At 47.0% G+C, this 19,911-nt stretch overlaps 1 protein-coding gene across 1 annotated transcript in view; it reads right to left on the bottom strand.

The window, feature by feature from the left end:
• WASHC1 (WASH complex subunit 1) overlaps positions 1-15,192 on the bottom strand; it is a 24,296-nt gene extending 9,104 nt beyond the window's left edge. Inside the window, 2 exon segments of the mRNA XM_080659907.1 lie at positions 10,528-10,681; positions 15,091-15,192. Of these exon segments, the coding sequence (XP_080516033.1) occupies positions 10,528-10,676 (149 nt within the window). The 5' untranslated portion in view covers positions 10,677-10,681; positions 15,091-15,192.
• Positions 15,193-19,911: the final 4,719 nt, after the last annotated feature.

The raw sequence follows: 19,911 nt of genomic DNA, 5'->3' as shown, positions 1-19,911 counted from the left end.
TGCGGCAAAGCAGGAGGAAGAAACACCCGTTTGGAATGCTAATTTGCCATGAGCTCACCTACCAGCAGAACTGCACCCAGGCTCCACTGGGCCAAGGGTCCAGGCCTGGGCCTGAAATGGGAGAGCAGTGGGGAGGAGAGATAGAAAGTGTCTCTTTTCTGCAAGGTTTACAAGCAGGAGGAGCAGCATGTTAAAGGGGGGAAATGTCCAAGCTGGGGTCACATCCCACCACAAAAGCCCATTTGAAGTGAAAAGCCCCCTTGCCTGTTGATTGCTACAGGATGGGGTGGGGCAGAAGAGAGAGGTTAGGTCTAGGCACTCGCCACTCCTGTCCCAGTCATCCCAGACTCCTCCCTTCCCCTCATCCTCATTCCCATTTTGTCATCATTATTCCCTTTGAAATGTCTCTTTATCCAGCCCTCCCTGTCAGCAACTCCCCTGACTACAGCCTTATCCCTTCCATGCCTCGACCACACAACAGTCCCAGAATCCACTCTCGCCCCTTCTTGTCCACTCTGTGACCACTGCTTGATGAACCTTCCCAAAACTCTTCTGTCCCTTCACTTCTCTGCTCAAGCACCTATCCAGGCTCCCTAAAACTCCTGGACCAAGCTCAAAGTCCTGCCTTGTTCAGAGAAGTCCCCATAGGCCCTGACTCATTTATCCCAACTTTTCACTCACCCATCCTCTGCCCTCCCACTCCACTGCATGGAGCACGCCCACACTGCAGAAAAGAAGCCGGAAGCAAACTCTCAAGGGCACGAGATCAGAGGGGGGAGTGAGACCCACAGACGCACAGCCAATTGAGTTCACACCCTGTTCTGTTCTGACTGTATGAGACGGGCAGCAATGTCTGTACTCTGGGAGCCAGGAAACACCACATTCTGGCCTCTAAGCCTTTGGCACATTTCCAGACCCCACCAGATGGCCTGTAGGCTCACATTCCCAGTCCTGCCCAACCACACCCGGTCTTTCCTGTGGCCTAGTTCATGCCTCTTTCCTTCAGGAGGCCTTTCCTGACCACATGTAGTAGGCGTGTGATTCTCCTCGCTACCATCTACTTTTTCTTATTCGAGTAACAGCCTCTGTTTTCATGGCAGAACCCTTCACTCCCACAGACTCAGTCCATGGACTTCAGGTGGGGCTAAACCCAGGGCTTAGGATAATGGTAATACATGTGACAAGGTCTGAGCCAGTCGGTGTGTCATGCCCCTCTCTCCCCAGCATTCGGCTCTGGCATGGAAAAGAGAACCAAGCTGGGCCAATGGGCGAGTGGGACTTCTGAGGAAATGCTGGACTAGAACTAGAACCTGGGAGCTCTGACCCTACTGGGGTGACCTTGCCACCACAAAAGCAAGACCTGCCTGGGAATGGGGCCAACCCAGAGGCAGAGAGCGGGGATGGAGTGAAAGCAATACCAAGTCATTACACCTTTCGGGTCCAAAACCTGCTCTACTGATTGGTTGCTTTTTACTTAAACTAGTTTAGGAAGTTCTAATTGATAAATATGCTGTCAATTCTTACTTATTTCTCTCTTCTCTAGGTCCCAAGAGGCCCACAGTTTATGCTATGTAATTACTAGTAAGAAACAACCAAGACCTACTGCTCTCCTATTCCAAAATACAAGATCCTTGAGGACAGGAACCATGCCATACACATCTTTGGTATCCCTCAAGATCCAGCAATGGGGTGACCTGAAACCTAGTTCTGAGGGCTCCTCAGAGACATTCTCCCCTCCTTCAGATACTTGGAGGGCCCATACCCACTCTCAACCAACTCACCATCCCTGCCCTGGAGATCATCCCACTAAACTGTCTACAGGAGCCAAATACCAGGAAGGGAAATTAAAGTATACTAAAAATCCAATGTCCTCTTTAGAGAAAGGCAAGCATGCTGTCACAATTCCGGTGAGGAACACAAATATTTCAATCACTGGGCATGGGGTGGCCATAATCTGTGACTGACTGCTCTTTAAGGCCTGTGTCCTCTTGCTATGTGTTCCTTGAAAATATTTAACACAAAAATAAGCACAAAAGGGGCACCAAACACTTTCTATAACTATTGATAGCCGCTTAATAGAGGACCAACATAGGCGGCAAATGAGCAGAGATGATATTAAGAGTGAACACTGGTTGCATACTTACTATATTCCAGGCACTGTAATTTCTTTGCAAGTTTTAATTAACTTAATCTTTACAACAATCCTATTTGTAAGATATAAGATACCATTATTATCACCACACTAGTGACCCGGTGCACGAAATTCGTGCACATTAAAAGGGGATTAATTAGAGTAAATAATTTAATATTGCTATTTGCCCTTTCTCTATAATAGAAGTGTCAGAGATTAAAGAAAATTAGTAAAATGTATATGAAAACCTTCCTCCTGTCAGAGTCTGAGGCACACCATGGGATCCAGAGTCAAGTCCCCACCCACTCACATGCACCTCAAAATCACGTGAGACCCAGACCCCGCTGCCGCACCCCCGCATTGGGCTAGATCCAGACCCAGCCAGTCCCACCCTTGTCAAGCCCTGCTGGGCAGGGAGCGTAGCCTCAGGTCCCCTGGCCCAGCGCCAGGACGGGGGCATGGCCTGAGGTCCCCCAGCCCAGACCAGGGCAGGGGCATGCCTTGAGGTCCTACATCAAGCCCTGCCAGGTGGGGGACACGGCCTGAGATCCCCTGTCAAGTCCTGCTGGGTGGGGGGCATGGCCTGAGGTCCCCCGTCAAGCCCCGCCAGGCAAGGGGGCACAGCCTCAGGTCCCCTGGCCCGGTGCTGGGGCGGGGGGTGCGGCCTGAGGTCCCCTGTCAAACCCCACTTGGTGGGGGGTGCAGCCTGAGGTCCCCCAGCCTTGTGCTGGGACAGGGGGAGCAGCCTGAGGTCCCCTAGCCCAGCATCAGGACAGAAAGTGCACCTTGAGGTCCCCCATCAAGGCCCGCTGGGCAGGGGGCATGGCCTCAGGTCCCCTGGCCTGGCGCTGGGGTGGAGGGTGCAGCCTGAGGTCCCCCAGCCTGACGCCAGGGTGGGGGGCATGGCCTGAGGTCCGCTGTCAAGCCCTGTGGGTGGGGGACTCGGCCTGAGGTCCCCTGTCAAGCCCCACGGGAGCGGGGGAGGGTATAAGCCCAGCCTTGGGCAAACTACGGCCCGCGGGCCGGATCCGGCTGTTCTATCCGGTTCTCTTGCTCTCCCCTCTGCTCCTTTACTTTGAATTTATATTAGTTCACACAAACACTCCATCCATGCTTTTGTTCCGGCCCTCCGGTCCAGTTTAAGAACCCATTGTGGCCCTTGAGTCAAAAAGTTTGCCCACCCCTGGTATAGCCTCAGGTCCCTGCTGATTGCTCATTAAGGCTCCTTATGGGAACTTAGCCATCTTTGTGACAGAGTGATGGTCAATTAGCATATTCCCTCTTTATTAGATAGGATTACAGATGAGAACACCAAGGCTTAGAGAAGTTAAATAACTCTCCCAAAGTTACAGAGAAAGCAAATGGGGAAGCCAGCTGGAGCCCAGGCAGCCTGCTCCAGAGTCAACCTCCTGAACCACTTGGACATCGTGCCCTGGTTACATTTATATTCTGGACAGGCTTGGGCAGGCAGGTACATCGGTGGGAAGGCAGCACGCAGAAAAGCCCAGTGGATCTGGTGATTATACCAAATCCAACTAAAGACAATGACTCCATTCTCTGCTCCCGGGGAGGACTTTAGGAAGAGGTGGACTCACAACTGATGGAGGAGGAAGAGGTCACCTGGTGATGCAGAAGGGGATTCCTGGACTGGTGCAAGCAAGGGGTGGAGTGAGGGATGACTTGGACCATGAGATCAACCTGAGTCAGGCAGTCAAAACCTTTACACTTGGTAGAATAAAGGGTTCCTATGTGAGGCATGATGGGGGCACCCAGGAAGATCTAAGCCCATCTCAGGTTGCTTATGGCCAGAGAAAGACAGGACAAAACCTGGGACCTTTGCAAGGAAATAGCAAACACCAGTGACTCATCTATAAATATAAAAGCCCAGCAACCATTACGGTGGAACAATCAGAACGACCGGTCACTATGACATGCACTGATCACCAGGGGGCAGACACTCAACGCAGGAGCTGCCCCCTGGTGGTCCGTGCATTCCCATAGTGGGAGCGCCACTCAGCCAGAAGGAACGGCGAGCCAAGCAGTAAGGAGTGAGCAGGTGGGCAGTAAGGAGCGAGCAGGTGGGCAGTAAGGAGCAAGCAGGCGGGTGGTAAGGGGCGAGCAGGCGGGCAGTTAGGAGCGAGGGGTCCCTGATTGCGAGAAGCCATAGGCCAGGCTGAGGGACACCACCGCGCCCCCCACCACCCGTGCACAAGTTTCATGCATCGGGCCTCTAGTGTTAAATAAACATTGAGTGAAAAATCATTATAGCGTAAGGATTGTGCTAGATTAGCACTGGAATAAACAAAAAGCTGCCACTCACCAACTCAAAATCACCAAACACCACTAAGGCTCTGCCTCTACACCAGCTTCATGAGGCAACCCCCCCTTACCCCAGCCACAGTGGCTTCTATTCAAGTCCTTCCCACCTGAGGGCTTTAGCTCATGTACTTCTTTCTTTCTGGAACATTCTTCTTCCCAACCTACCCATTCACAATAACTCCCACTCACCCTTCAGATTTTACCATGCATCTTCTTCCCTACATATGCCTCCTCTGATTCCCCCAAGCCAAGTCAGGCCTTCCATTAATAACTCTCAAGGCAACCACTTTCCCTTCTCATAAAGACAGTAAGAACTCCAGTGTCTGGAGCCACCATACCTGGGTGTGACCCCTGGCTCTGCCACCTGGGCAAGTCTCTTAGTTATTCTGTGCCTCAGTTTCCGCATCTATAAAATGGAGGTAACAACAGTAGCTCCTCATAAAGTGGTTGTGAGGGTTAAATGAATTAATGCTCTTTGGATCAATGATGGTACGTTGTTAATACTATATAAATATTACAAAATTATTTAAAAATAGGTCTTATTGACAAAATCCAACACCCATTTTTGATAAAAACTCTCAGCAAAGTGGGAATAGAGGGAGCATATCTCAACATGATAAAAGCCATATATGACAAACCTACAGGCAACATTATACTTAATGGGCAAAAACTAAAAGCATTTCCCCTAAGAACAGGAACAAGACAGGGATGTCCGCTTTCACCACTCATATTCAACATAGTACTGGAAGTCCTAGCCACAGCGATCAGACAAGAAGAAATAAGAAGCATCCAAATTGGAAATAAGGAAGTAAAACTCTCATTATTCACAGATGACATGATATTGTATATAGAAAACCCTAAAGACTCCACCAAAAACTACTAGATTTAATAAATGAATTTGGCAATGTAGCAGGATACAAAATCAACACCCAAAAATCAATGGCTTTTTTATATACCAATAATGAATTCTCAGAAAGAGAAACTAAACAAAGAATCCCACTTACCATTCAACAAAAAAATTAAGATACTTAGGAATAAACCTAACCAAGGAGGCAAAAGACCTGTACTCAGAAAACTACAGGATGTTGAAAAATAAAAAAAGGTAGAGGAAGATATAAACAAGTGGAAGAATATACTGTGTTCATGGGTTGGTAGAATCAAGATCATTAAAATGTCCATGCTACCCAAGGCAATCTACAGATTCAATGCAATCCCTATTAAAATACCAATGGCATATTTCACAAAGCTAGAACAAACTCTCCAAAAATTTATATGGAATCAAAAAAGACCCCGAATAGCTGCAGCAATTTTGTGAAAGAAAAACAAAGTTGGAGGAATCACAATACCAGATTTCAAGTTATACTACAAAGCTACTGTAATCAAAATAGGCTGGTACTAGCACAACAATAGGCATGTAGGTCAATGGAACAGAACAGAGAACCCAGAAATCAACCCATGCCATTATGCTCAATTAGTATTTGACAAAGGAGGCAAGAGCATACAATAGAGTCAAGAGAGTCTCTTTCAATAAATGGTGTTGGGAAAATTGGACACATGCAAAAAAAAGAAACTAGACCACCAACTTATCATACAAAAGAATAAATTCAAAATGGATAAAAGACTTAAATGTAAGTCATGCAAAAAAAAAAAGTAACTAGACCACCAACTTATCATACAAAAGAATAAATTCAAAATGGATAAAAGACTTAAATGTAAGTCATGAAACCATAAAAATCCTAGGAGAATCCATAGGCAGCAAAATCTCAGACATCTCTAGTAGCAGATGTTTACAGATACATCTCCTCAGGCAAAGGAAACTAAGGACAAAATAAACAAATAGGACTACATCAAAATAAAAAGCTTTTGCATAGCAAAAGAAACCATCAACAAAACGAAAAGAGAGCCCACTGTATGGGAGAACATATTTGGCAATGATACATATGATAAAGGATTAATATCCAAAATATATAAGGAACTCATACAACTTAACAAAAGGAAGGCAAACAATCCAATTAAAAAATGGGCAAAAAACCTAAATAGACACTTCTCCATACAGGACATATAGATGGCCAAGAGACATATGAAAAACTAGAAGCCAGGTGCAGAGCGGGGAGAGGGGGTGTAGGGGGTCCCTCAGCCCAGCCTGCACCCTCTCGCAATCCGGGACCTCTGGCTCCTAACTGCTCGCCTGCCTGCCTGCCTGATTGCCCCTAACCACTCTGCCTGCCTGCCTGATCACCCCTAACTGCCTCTGCCTGGGCCCCTGCCACTGCGGCTTCGTCTGGAAGGACATCTGGAATGACGCCCAGAAGATTGTTAGGCTACCCGGTCTAATTAGCATATTACGCTTTTATTATTATAGATGCTCAAAGTCACTGATCATCAGAGAGATGCAAATTAAGATGACAATGAGGTATCTATCACCTTACACCTGTTAGAATGGCTACCATCAACAAATCAACAAATGACAAATGCTGGCAAGAATGAGGGGAAAAGGGAACCCTAGTACACTGGTGGTGGAAATGCAGACTGGTGCAACCATTATGGAAAACAGCATCGAGTTCCCTCAAAAAATTAAATATGAAACTGCCATTTGACCCAGTGATCCCACCTCTAGGAATATATCCTAACAAACCAGAAACACCAAACAGAAAGAATGTATGCATCCCTATGTTCATAGAAGCACAATTTACAATAGCTAATACTTGGAAACAGCCCAACTGCCCATCAGTAGGTGAGTGGATAAAAAAGCTGTGGTACATTATACCATGGAATACTATACAGCAGTAAAAAAAAAAAAAAAAGAATCTCTTACCCATTGAGACAGCATGGAGGGACCTGGAGTACCATGCTAAGTGAAATAAGTCAGTCAGAAAAAAGAGAAGTATCACATGATTGCACTCACATGTGGAATCTAAGTAACAAAATAAACTGATGAACGGAATGGATCCAGAGACATGGAAGCATGGAACAGAGTGCAGAATTTCAGAGGGAAGCGGGGGGAGGAGTGGGGGGGGGTGAGAGGTAATCAACCAAAGACTATGCATATATGCATAATCCATAAATACAGACAATAGAGTGCTGAAGGCCTGGGGAGGAAGGGGGTGTTGGCTGGAGGGAATCAATGGGGAGAAAATGGGGATATACAGTATGTAATACTTTCAACAATAAAGAATTATCTATAACTAGAGGCCTGGTGCACGAAATTCATGCACGGGGGGGGGGGGGGGGGAGCAAGGGGCCCCTCGGTCTGGCCTGCACCCTCTCCAATCCGGACTCCTCGGGGAATGTCCAACTGCCGGTTTGTCCCTGCACTTTTAACAGATGACAGCTCCATTGTTGTTTCTTTTCATGCTTAAACCCATTGAAATTAGTAGGTATTCAAAGTGTATATACATTTTGGGGGGACACCCTGTATATCTCTAGTCAGCAGTGAAAGGAACCAACGGTGGATTTGGAACCCCCAGACAGGGAACCTCACTCACTCCCCGCATGTCTCCCCACTCTACTTTCCACCTTCGCGGGCAGCGGGAGAATCAATGTTTTCTCTCATTAACTCGGAAAAGCACGTCCTGTCATCCGCTGCCTGGCAGGAGTGCGCTAGGACCCAAGCAAGTGAGTCTCAGTCAGGGCAGCCTTCGCTCATGGGTGCCGGCACCCAAAGTGCACATTCCTCCTCTGCAGTCGCCCCGACTATCCCACCATTTCACTGAGAGGACGGAACTCCTTGCCTCCTCTGGATCCCAATCTTGAATGCTGACTGAAGGCACTTCAGTGAGGGCTGCCCACGCCCACCAGGTATATCTGTCCGCACCTGCTCCCGCCTCAGCACCTGCATTAGCCCCATGGAGGTAATCTCGTCACTGCACTGGTCTCCGCGGGAACAGGGCATCACCACTCTGCCCTCTCACTGTCATCTCACAGGTGCCTACCCTCAGCACCCAGAACACCTAGACACTCTCCAAAGGACATGAGCGTGCCGGAGGGGACGTGCACTGTGGGAATCCTTTTCACGTCCCGCGTGGTTCAGGGTTCCAGGTTCAGGGTTCGGGTTCTGGAGAAAGCCGCACACAAATGAAGAGAGACTAGAAAAGCATTAATTTGGGAATATTGGGGGCCAGGCGGGAGTCCACCTCTAGGGGGAGGACTACCACCCCGCTCTGGCTTTGCTATCCCTTTTATTAAGGTTATGGGATACACTCATATCCTTTAGGCAGGAAATTCCAATAATAGCCAATCAGCAAGAATTTACATAAGAGTAACAGGTGAAGGCTGCTTCAACTACCAATGTTTCAATTAAACAGTGAGTGATTAGCTCCGACCTTTCAGAGCAATTAAGGTTGACCAGCCTTCCGGATTCCCTTTCCACATCTCTCTATTAGTGGGACAATGATCGGTTTCCGGCAGTGCACATGTCCTGTGGGGGATGTAGGTATGCTGGGATTGATGGAAGTGCGGCGGAGGGGCGGAGGGGCGGGGGGGTGGGGGGAAACTTGGTACAGGACTGTTGCAGTCGTGCGTGGGTGACAGCACGCTGGGGGACGTTCACACGCCAGAGGGGGAGGAGAGGATGCGCACACCGGAGGCCTGGAGGCCTGCGTCTGCGCAGATCCGCAAACCCCCGTGGTGAGGCCAGGAGGACGTCAATCTGGCCCACCACAGTGGCTGTCCCTGCGATCGCGCACCTTCTGGGCCAGGAGGCAGGACTTGCGCAGCCACTCCTCAGTGCTGATGACCTGCAGGCACTACTTCAGCTTGGCCCTCAAGCTTCTCTTGGCACGCTCACAGCTGCCACCGCCACCATGTGAGGAGTATAGGCCGCCCTCAGCCGGCCCGCCTCCCCTGCCCAGACGCTCTTCGCGCCCGCTGCCACAGGCCCGGAGTGGCCTGGGCCACTCCACGCCTCTGCGCCTGCACGCTGCCCACAGGCCCTCAGCGGGCGGGGCAGAACGCCTGTGTTGTCGCCGTAGCAACGACGCAATCATCCTGGCCCAGCCGCGCCATCTTTGTTACAGAGTGACCCTTAATTTGCATATTCCCTCTTTATTAGATAATAAAAGCGTGCTATGCAAATCGACCAAACGACCAAACAGCAGAATGACCGTCTGGATGACCACGCTATGACACGCACTGGCATAGGTGCGATGCGATTGGTGGGGCCCCTGCCATCACCCCATGATCACCCTGCAGAGGGAGGCCCAGGCTACTCAGCCGGCAGCGCTGTGGCAGGTGTACAGGGCCAGCCAATGATCACCCCACAGAGGGAGGCCAAGACCAGCCAAGCAATTGCACCCCACACCTGTCACTCTCAGAGGGAGGCGACCAGTGGCGGGGTGGGCGGGGGGGGGGGGGCAGGGGGCAGTGCCGCACAGATGGCAAGCAGTGGCAGCGGCAGGGGTGGGGCCAGCTGCCAGCAACTGGGGGAAGGAAAGCCCCGATAGGCCCTGATCACCGGCCAGGCCTAGGGACCCTACCCAAGGGGTCCCGGATTGCGAGAGGACACAGGCTGGGCTGAGGGACACCCTCTCCCTGTACACAAATTTCATGCACTGGGCCTCTAGTAAAAAAATAAAAATAAAAATAAAAATAGGTCTTATTACAATTGTAACTTAAAAACTAACCACAATTGATTAATTACAGTCTATCTTTCCTGCCAGAGCATATCCTCTAGTTGGCCAGGGACGCTGCCTTATTCACCACTGTGACTAATGAGAGTAGCAGTGTCTTGCACACAAGAAGTGTTGAATATGTATTTGCTAACTGCAGGAATAAGTGAAGGAACAGGGCCCCCAGTGGCAGAAAGAGGATGAGTTAGGAGAGCAGTATCACCACCAGGGCCTGTGGGGCCACAGGGAACCCAGGGGGCTAAGTGGAACATTACGTAGCTCTTATGAGCACTTATGAGAACAAGCTTCTAAGCTGGGCCCCTTGGGCATAGGGAAGCCAGCCTGGTGCCCCCAGGGCCAAGAATCACCAGAAGGGCTGCTTCTAGAAGGTGCCTTCCGAGGAATGGAGAGAATGACTGCCCAGGGTAGGGAGAAGCCCCTGATCAGGTGAGGATGGGTGGCAGCACCCACCTGCTAAAGATGTCTCCGGAGATCTTCTGTAGGTACTGCAGGGCATCTGCTACCTGCTGGATGGCCTCCTCCCGCCGCAGGTCCGGCTGGATGAGGGGCACTGTGTAGGTCTGCCCTGCCAATGAGTGCTGGGTCCTCATGGGAGTCATGGTACCTGTGGGTGGGAACCAGAGCATTAGGGCTGCCACATACTCACCCACTCCCACCTACCACAAGGCAAGATACAGAGAGAAGAAAGCACAGCCCCACCCCAGAAGTTCAGCCTGTACAGGCGGGGAGTTGGGGACAGCATTTGGTGGGAGGCCAGGAACCCACAGGAGCTGGCCTTCTGTGCTGAGTGAATGAACGAGGGAAATTGGTAGGGGCAACAGAGGCTGATGAGAAGGGTTCTGAGAAGGTGTAACACTGACTGACCCCATAAGGTGCTTGGGACCCTGCTAGACACCCTCATTTTACGTTATCTCATTCCAACCTCCTCAGCCTGGAGAACAAGAAAGAAACCCTTGTTGCAGAGTGAAAAAAAGCCTGGAAGCAGAAGAATAGATTTGGGTGGGAGGAGTGGGGATTGCCACAGTTAACTACCAAATGGCACCCACGTCTGAAAACCAGAGAAGGTGGACTCCTGGTTTCCTCTCACTTTGGTCTCTGAGAGACTGAGGGCCTGTTCCTGAGATAGGACAGGCAATGGCTCATGACTCTAGGTATAGGTGTCCAAGTTCTGCTCACCCAGGCTAGAGCTAAGGGGGGCCAGGAAGAAGAAGGGGCATGTGGGGGTGGGAAACAGGAAGGGAAAACACTCCTTCGAATTGTAAGACAGGGCAGAGTCTATTTATACTGGGTTTAATTAACTCCACTCCCTGGTGTCACTAAAGCAGCAATCACACTGCAGACAGCACGGATTTGATTGGCAAGAGATGCACCAGGCAGAATATTAAGGCACTGGGCCCCTATAAATAGGCCTAATCACAGTCCCTTGGTAGAAGATGGTGAGGAAGACACTAATCAGGCCTGGCACTGTGCCCCAGACCTGTTTTCCTAGGTACCATGTTGGGACCCTTGGTTGCAAAGAGGTATGAGTGGGGCTGGGTGAATGTGGCAGGGAGGGCTTAGGGAGGACTTGAAGTGCTATGTGACCTTGTGTAAGTTGCTTGCCTTCTCTGAATATCTGATTCTATTTCGCATTCTACACATGGAGAGGGTCACTGCTAAGTAGTTAGTCCTAATGTATCACACCAACATCTTCAACAAGCAGGTGTGCTTACTCCTTTGCTCCCTCTGCCGGCTTTCCCAGCCCTTCCTTCTACCCCAGTGGTCGGCAAACTCATGAGTCAACAGAGCCAAATATCAACAGTACAACGAATGAAATTTCTTTTGAGAGCCAAATTTTTTAAACTTAAACTTCTTCTAACACCACTTCTTCAAAATAGACTCGCCCAGGCCGTGGTATTTTGTGGAAGAGCCACACTCAAGGGGCCAAAGAGCTGCATGTGGCTCGTGAGCCAGTTTGCCGACCACAGTTCTACCCTACTTGTTGTCTCCTACCCTTCCCAGGCCAGCATTTTTTGTCATCTGAGACAATGGTTCTGCTCTCCAACTTGTTTTCCAGTAATGACATCCTCAGTTTCTCAGACCTGAACCTGCCTTGAATCCTTATCAGAGCCCAGTGTTACCTCCTCATCTTCTCACTTCCCCCCTATCAAATGACCAAAGTGGGGCCAGTTATTCCTATCTGAAGAATCTAACCCTGAGACTTCCCCCACTCCTTTCAAGGAGAATCCTACCACGTGTGTGTGTGTGTGTGTGTGTGTGTGTGTGTGTGTATATATATATATATTTTTTTTTTTTAATCTTCACTCGAGTATAATTTTCCATTGATTTTACCAGGGCCTGGGCTGGGGAGGAGCCTGCAACTGAGGTATGTGCTCTTGACTGGAATCGAACCCAGGATCCTTTGGTCCTCAGGCTGACGCTCTATCCACAGAGCCAAACTGGCTAGGGCCTTTGTATTTATATTGATGCAAATTTGCTGGCCATCCTAACAGTTCTGTACTTCAGTTTTCCCTTCTGTAAGATGGGGAGGGGATTAAAAGCAGAAGACACTTTTCTGTGCACATCTTTTTTGTTGTTGTTGCTGTTAATCCTTACCAGAGGATATTTTTCCCATTGATTTTTTTAGAGTGGAAGGGAGGGAAGAAAGGAGAGAGGGAGAGAGATACAGAGACAGAGAAATATCGATTGGTTGCCTCACACACTAGGTGTTGGGGATGCACCTGCAACCCAAGTACATGCCCTTGACCAGGAATCAAACGCGAGACCCTATGGTGTGTGGGCTGACACTCTAACCACTAAGCACACTGGCCAGGGCAGTGCACATCTTGAAATGCATTTCTGTGGTTATTTACCACATGTCTGTGTGTATGTACACTTATGTGCAAGGAGGTAATTCAGGCACAAATCTCCCGAACAAGAAAGTAACAGATCCATTCAAAAATTTAAAAAATGAGTATAACTGATTGGTAGTTTATTCATTCTGTCTGCAAACATCTACTGATCAACTATTAGGTGCCCACCATGATCACAACAAAGATGAATAGGACAGTATACTAGCTATGGAGATAGCCTCAAGAACAATTAAATAGCATAGGAGAAGTGCTCTAATCCAGCCATGAGGAAGGTGTGATAAATCCCTTTGGGGTTATGGGAGTCAGGAAAAGCCTCTTAGTAGAAGCTCTACTTCCCTAATAGGCCCAAAGAGATCATTCCAGGTAGAAGGACAGCTTGAACAAAGGAAGTGGTTTGAGTGGTGAGGGTATAACTATACTTGACCAAGTAGCAGAAAAAAGAAAGATAAAGATAGGCCAGATTATGAAAAACACAATACCATGGCAAGGAGTTTGGACTGAGACCCTCAGACTTGTGCTGTCCAACATGGTAGCCACTAGCTACATGTGGCTTAGAGCACTTGAAATGTGGCTAGTCTGAACCGAGCTGTAGCATAAGTGTAAAACATACACAGAATTTAAAATACTTAATAGGAAAAAAGATGCACGATATCTCAAAGTATTTTACAGTCCTTATTCATGAGGGATATGTTTCAAGACCCTAGGTGGATGCCTAAAACCACAGATAATACTGAACCCTTATACACATGATATGTTTTCTATACATGCATACCTATGATAAAGTTTGATTTGTAAATTAGGCACAATAAGAAATTAACAACAATCATGAAACAATTATAACAAGATACTGTAATAAAAGTTAATTTGAATGGCTTTGGGGCAAAATAAAGGTTACCTGAAAGCAAGCACTGTGGTACCTTGCAGGTGACCTGATAACCTAGTCAGCTGTTAAGTGACTAAGGGGTGGGGGAGCAACTAGAGCGCAACACCTTGGAGATTTCAACATGCTCCTCAAAATGGGGTGCAACTTATAATTTGTGAGTTATTTCCGAAATTTTCCATTTAATATTTGCAAACTATGGTTGACCCAGGGTAACTGAGACCATGAAAAGCGAAACCGGGGTTAAGTCGGGAACGACTGTATATATAGTGATTACATGCTGAAATTATCATATTTCAGCTATCCTGAGTTAAATAAAATATATTACTAAATTAATATCACCTGTTTCTTTTTACTTTCATTTATTAATTTTTCATCCTCACCCGAAGATACGTTTTTATTGATTTTAGAGAGAGGAAGGCGGGGGGGGGGGGGGGCGATAAGAGAGACCCATCGGTTGCCTCCCGCGCGCGACAGGGGATCGAACCCACAACCTAGTTATGTGCCCCGACCGGGATGACACTCCAACCAACCGAGTCACCCGGTCTGGGCTCTTTTTACTTTTAGAATCACATTATGTGGCTCACATATGCCTAACGAACAGCACTACCTTAGAGAATCTGGTAAGAACTATGGCCTCTTTCAGGAAATGAACCTACACCATCCCGTCTCTCATAATGCTGTTTATAATTTCAGAAGCGCGTGAAGTCCTTCCTGCACACCCTCTCGGAACACCGGCTCCCGGGTCAGGAACCTGTGCCGCAGGCAGCGGGGACCCGGGCGGAGGGGCCAGGAGGTAGGGAGAGTCCGCCTGTGGGGCCTGGGAGCCGCAAAGGTCTGAGGACTCAGCCGGCCGGCACCCGGAGCCCAGCCCGCGGGCGGAAGGGCGCGTGAGGGGCGGGCGGGGCCGCAGAGGAAGTGAGAGCCGCGGCCTGCAGCCCGGCCGGGTTCCCAGCGGGGCCTCCGGCGCCGGCTCGGCCTCACTCCGGGGAGGGGGGCCGCGGGGGCTCGGGGAGAGGAGCCGGGGCCCAGGGCGGTGCAGACCCGTCTTACTGGTGGGCAGAGCCGGGACGCCGCTCCCGGGTGGGCAGCGGGGCGAACGGCACCGTCGGTAGTCCACCTGGGTGCAGGGCCCACGGTCCCATCCGCCTCTCGAGGACGCTCGCTCACGCCCGGCCCTGCGGAGCCCCGCCCCTCCGCCTCCCCGCCCCCTCACCCGGCGCCCGCCGCCTGCCGCCTGCCCGGCCGGCCGGAAGCTCGTGCGGCGGCTCCGCTCCTCACCTGCGCGCCACGCCCGCCGCCGCCGCTCTGGCTCCCGAGTTCGGGCCCCGATAGCAGCCCAGTTGCGCACCCCTGCACGGAATCCGCACTCGGGGCCGCCCCTCGGCACCGCCTCTGCCTCCTCCCCGCCCTCCCTCCCTCTGACGGGGCAGAACTCCCGGCCGCCGCTTGCTTCCTGTGCCCGACCCCCAGCACCAGCGCGGAAACAGCCCCTCCCCTCGGCCCCACAGACCTACTGATTTAAAACGTCTTTTATTTTCTTGTCTTCAATTCTGTGGGCGGTTCTCCCCATAGAATTCACTTCGTTTCCATCCCCCTTTAAAAGTAAAATAATGTCAGACACAAAAGGAAAAACACTGTGTGACTCCACTTACTATACAAGGTAGCTGGAGTAGTCAAGTTCATGGAGGCTGCGAGTAGAGTGGTGGTGGCCGGGGTGGGGAAGCCTTGTGGGACGGGAGTTGTTTGACCAAACTTGAGCCGGGCTCCTTTGACTCCTCTTCCAGAGAGAGGTCTCTACTTGCATCTCCGAATTACAGCGAGAATCCCCCACCCTCTGTATCAGATCATCCAACACATCTGACCAAATCCCCCAAGATATCTGGTCACCCTGGCCTGCCTTCAGCAAGAATCCAGGCAGGTCAGTTTTGCAAAAAATTACTTCACACTCTTAGTAATTTTCTATCCAGGACCACTGCCCCGCCTCTTGGCTATAAATCCCCATTTGTTCACGTTATATTCAGAATCGACTCCGGTTCTGTACTGAGGTCACTTTTCTCCTGTTGCAAAGTCCTGACAAAAATCTGTTTTCACCTCTTTAACTGCTGTACAGCTCTGGTTTTCTTTTTCTTTTCTTTTTCTGTTTTTGTTTTTATTTTGTTTTTTGTTAGCTCTGATTTTCTTTGACATGCCAGCTTGGGATGATGAAAAAGTTCTGGAGATTGGTGGTGATAGTTGCAAAACAATGTGAGTGTACTTAATGACACTTAAAAATGGTTAAAATAGTAAATTTTATGTTATGTAAATGTTCCCTCAAAAAAATCAAGCTAGCCCTGACCGGTTTGGCTCAGTGGATAGAGCGTTGGCCTGCGGACTGAAGGGTCCCGGGTTCGATTCCGGTCAAGGGCATGTACCTTGGTTGCGGGCACATCCCCAGTAGGAGGTGTGCAGGAGGCAGCTGATCGATGTTTCTCTCATCGATGTTTCTGACTCTCTATCCCTCTCCCTTCCTCTCTGTAAAAAATCAATAAAATACATTTAAAAAAAAAATCAAGCTAGATAGTTTTAAAAAACAGTATTTAAAATGTTTAAATATATAAAGGAAACATTAGTCCAGAGATCCTACAGTAGTTCCTCCTTAATTCATTGGCTTGTCTTAGAGTTCTCGGCCTTTCTTTTAGGGTTGCCAGAGAAAAATACAGGACACCAAGTTAATTTAAATTTCAGATAAAATTTGCATTCTTATATTTGCATTCTTATACTAATACATATTTATAATTTTACAAACACTAATATATACATATACATGTATGTCCAAAACTAAGCACAAGACATACTTAAACTAAAAAATTATTTCTTACTTATTTGAAATTGAAAATCACATAGACATGTGATATTTTTATTTGCTAAATCTGGCAACGTGTGAACCCCTTTCACGTCCCGCGTGGTTCAGGGTCCCAGTTCAGGGTTCAGGTTCTGGAGAAGGCCGCACACTAAAATGAATAGAGACTTGGAAAAGTATTAATTTGGAAAAATGGGGGGCCAGGCAGGAGCCCACCTCTAGTGGGAGGACTACCCCTTGCTCTGGCCTTGCAATCCCTTTTATTGAGACTATGGGATACGCCCATAACCTTTAGGCAGGAAATTCCAATAATAGAAATTTACATGAAACAAACAGAGGTGGAGGCTGCTTCAGCTAACAATGTTTCAACTAAACAGTGAGTGATCAAAACAATTAAGGTTGTTGACCAGCCTTCCCAGTTTCCTGTCCACATCTTTCTATTAGTGGTAGAATGATTGGTTTCCCACATCTCCCCCGTTTCTTTCCTTAAAAAAAATCTTACATCTGCAGACCAGAAATAAACACCTAAGAACAAAAGTTTGAGTCCCAATTTCAATGTTCAACAGTTCTGAGTTCCAGTTTCAGTGTCAAACAGTTCTGAGTCCCTTTCAGTGTCAAACAGTTCCTTATGTGTATACATCAGCAATGATATCTGGATGGTGGCAATGCAGGTCCGACCCTCTCTGGTTTGGTCCTAGGCAACCTGCAGCGACGCACAGCTGCTGACTGCAGCGTCTTCCATCTCTAGACTGTTTCTCCTCTTTGTCTTCATGGCTGGAGGATTACTGTCAATTCCTCTCTGTTGCAGGAATCCACATGGTCTTGGAGTTGTTTTCTGAAAATATACAAACATATTCTCGACCAAAAGTTAATAAAGGAATCTTTTCTATAATTTTTACTTGGGATCCTTTTTATTTTTTGCCCAGACGATTTTCCTTTGGCCTATTTTGATACCATGTATGTTTTTCATTGGTGTCTTGCTGTTAGCATTACAAATGAAAATTAATTTTTTTTAAAGTAAAAATTTTCTAGATGTAATTTACTTACAGAATATTTTTCCTTACATGCCATTTTTCACTATCCCCCCTTTTTGTTTTTCAAGTTGGGATTTTAGCTGCTGATGCTGTCGTTCAATAATGGCCTGTCCTTGGGAATTATATGGTATTCCTGTAATATGCTGAATTTTCCACCTTTTACAAAATTCCTGGAATTGACAGCTCGTGTAAGCAGGCCCATTATCAGTTTTAATAATTTTTGGAATTCCCATGACGGCAAAAGCAGCTAGGCAATGATTAATAACCTGTTTTGCCGTTTCTCCTGTAGATGCAGTAGCCCATAGGACTTTTGAAAAGGTATCTACAGAGACATGTAATGCCCCAAGACGTCCAAAAAAATTATAATGCGTTACATCCATTTGCCAGATATGGTCTCTTAGCAAACCTCTAGGGTTGACTCCTGTGTTAGGCCCTTGAGGTAGATGTAACATGCAAGTGGGACATTCCTTAATAATCTGTTTCGCCTGTTATCGAGTGATTGAGAATTATTTAGACAGCATTTTGGCAGGCTGATGTAAAAGCTGATGAGATTCTAAGGCTTCTTTTAATAAAGCAACCAATTGATCAGCATGTGCATTTCCTTTTGTTAAAGGACCAGGTAAGACACTATGAGCCCTGACATGGGTGATGTAAAAAGGATATTGTCTCTGTTGTACAATCTGCTGAACTTGTTTAAATAGTAAAAATAAACTTTGGTCACTAAGCCATTTCAACTGGGCAGTTTCAATTCTATTCACTAAGTTCGCAGCGTAAAAGGAATCAGAGACGATATTAAGAGGCTCTTGGAAATCCTGCAATGCAGCCTTAATGGCTTCTAATTCAATTCTTTGTACAGAAGTATGACTGGTCAGTATGACTCGGTCTGAATTTATTGTATGATAGGCAGCTTTCCCATTAGATGACCCATCAGTAAAAACAGTTAAAGCTCCAGGAATAGGTTCCTGCCAAGTATTTTTTGGTATAATGATGGATGTATTATATAAAAATTGTAGTAATTTATCTTTTAATAGGTGACAGCTAAGTTCCCCTGAATATCCACTTAACCCAATTTGCCAATTTATATCAGTCTGAAATAACATTTCTAATTGCTTCCCAGTGAGGTGGAGGTAGATACACTGGGCTCTTCCCCTCTAAGCTGTTTACAACGTTTTCTAATTTGAAATATTAATTGGGCCAATAGTTCTACATAAGTAAAAAATACCAGGGAAAGAGATTTCAAAATTTTCAAATTTCTCCCTTTTTATTAAGCTGGAATTTTTTTTTAAAAGAGTATCCCCATTAGCTAATTTGTATATACAGAGGGATCATGGGAAGCCTTCAGTAACTTTCTTAGAATACTTAATCAAATTGCTTACAAAGACATTGGCTTATTCCAAAGGAAAGGGTTGGCCCCTACGGCTTCCAAGATGGCGGCCCCAGGGGGAGCGGCAAGACATGTGGCCATCATGGTGGCTGTCTAATCCGTTCTTTTAAAAGACAGTCAAATTTATATTGCAGACAAACAAAAATCTCACTAGCTGTTTCTGGTCTTTATTAGAATTGTTTATAAAAATATTGGCTTTTCATTTAGCTGAAAACCTTGATTATAATTTAAAAAGCTAATATATTTAAGTAATTAAAGTAGGTATCTTCATTTAAAAAGCAAAGCAAATTTAGTAAATGTTTAAGTCTGATTCACAAGCAGCAAATGTTGCCCCGCCTCTTAGCTTAATTAAGAATGCAGGCGGCTATGGGTTTTTTGTCATTTTAAATTCTGCTGTTGGATTATAAGAAATATTTAGTTACTTCATTTTGCCCTTCTTAGAGGACAAAACCTTCATAACATTTAAAATATATTTATTAATTTTTATTTGATAAGGCTTTCCATGCAATTTCAAGTATATTAGATCTGTTAAATTTAAAAAGATTTCCTTTAAGAAGAGAGAATAAATTTCTTGTATTACTCCGGGCCCTTGGAGTTTTCCAAGAATCATCTCTGTTAAAGCCTTGAAATTTTAACATGGAAAAAAACCCATCAAATATATATATATATCCATATATGATTTAAAGATTATAATACTTTTTATAATTATCTTAAGATATCAATTAGATTTTAAACTAGTTTTTGCATAGAAAAATTTGAATTAATCCTCTTTTTTAATTAGACCAATAATAAGCAACTTATTTTGAATTCCTAATTATTAGAGAAAACACAACATTTTATTT

Source organism: Plecotus auritus, assembly GCF_963455305.1.
Source record: "Plecotus auritus genome assembly, chromosome: 3".
Lineage (NCBI taxonomy): Eukaryota > Metazoa > Chordata > Mammalia > Chiroptera > Vespertilionidae > Plecotus > Plecotus auritus.
The sequence above is the reverse complement of the archived record's forward strand: the minus strand, read 5'-3'. Positions and strand labels throughout refer to the sequence as shown.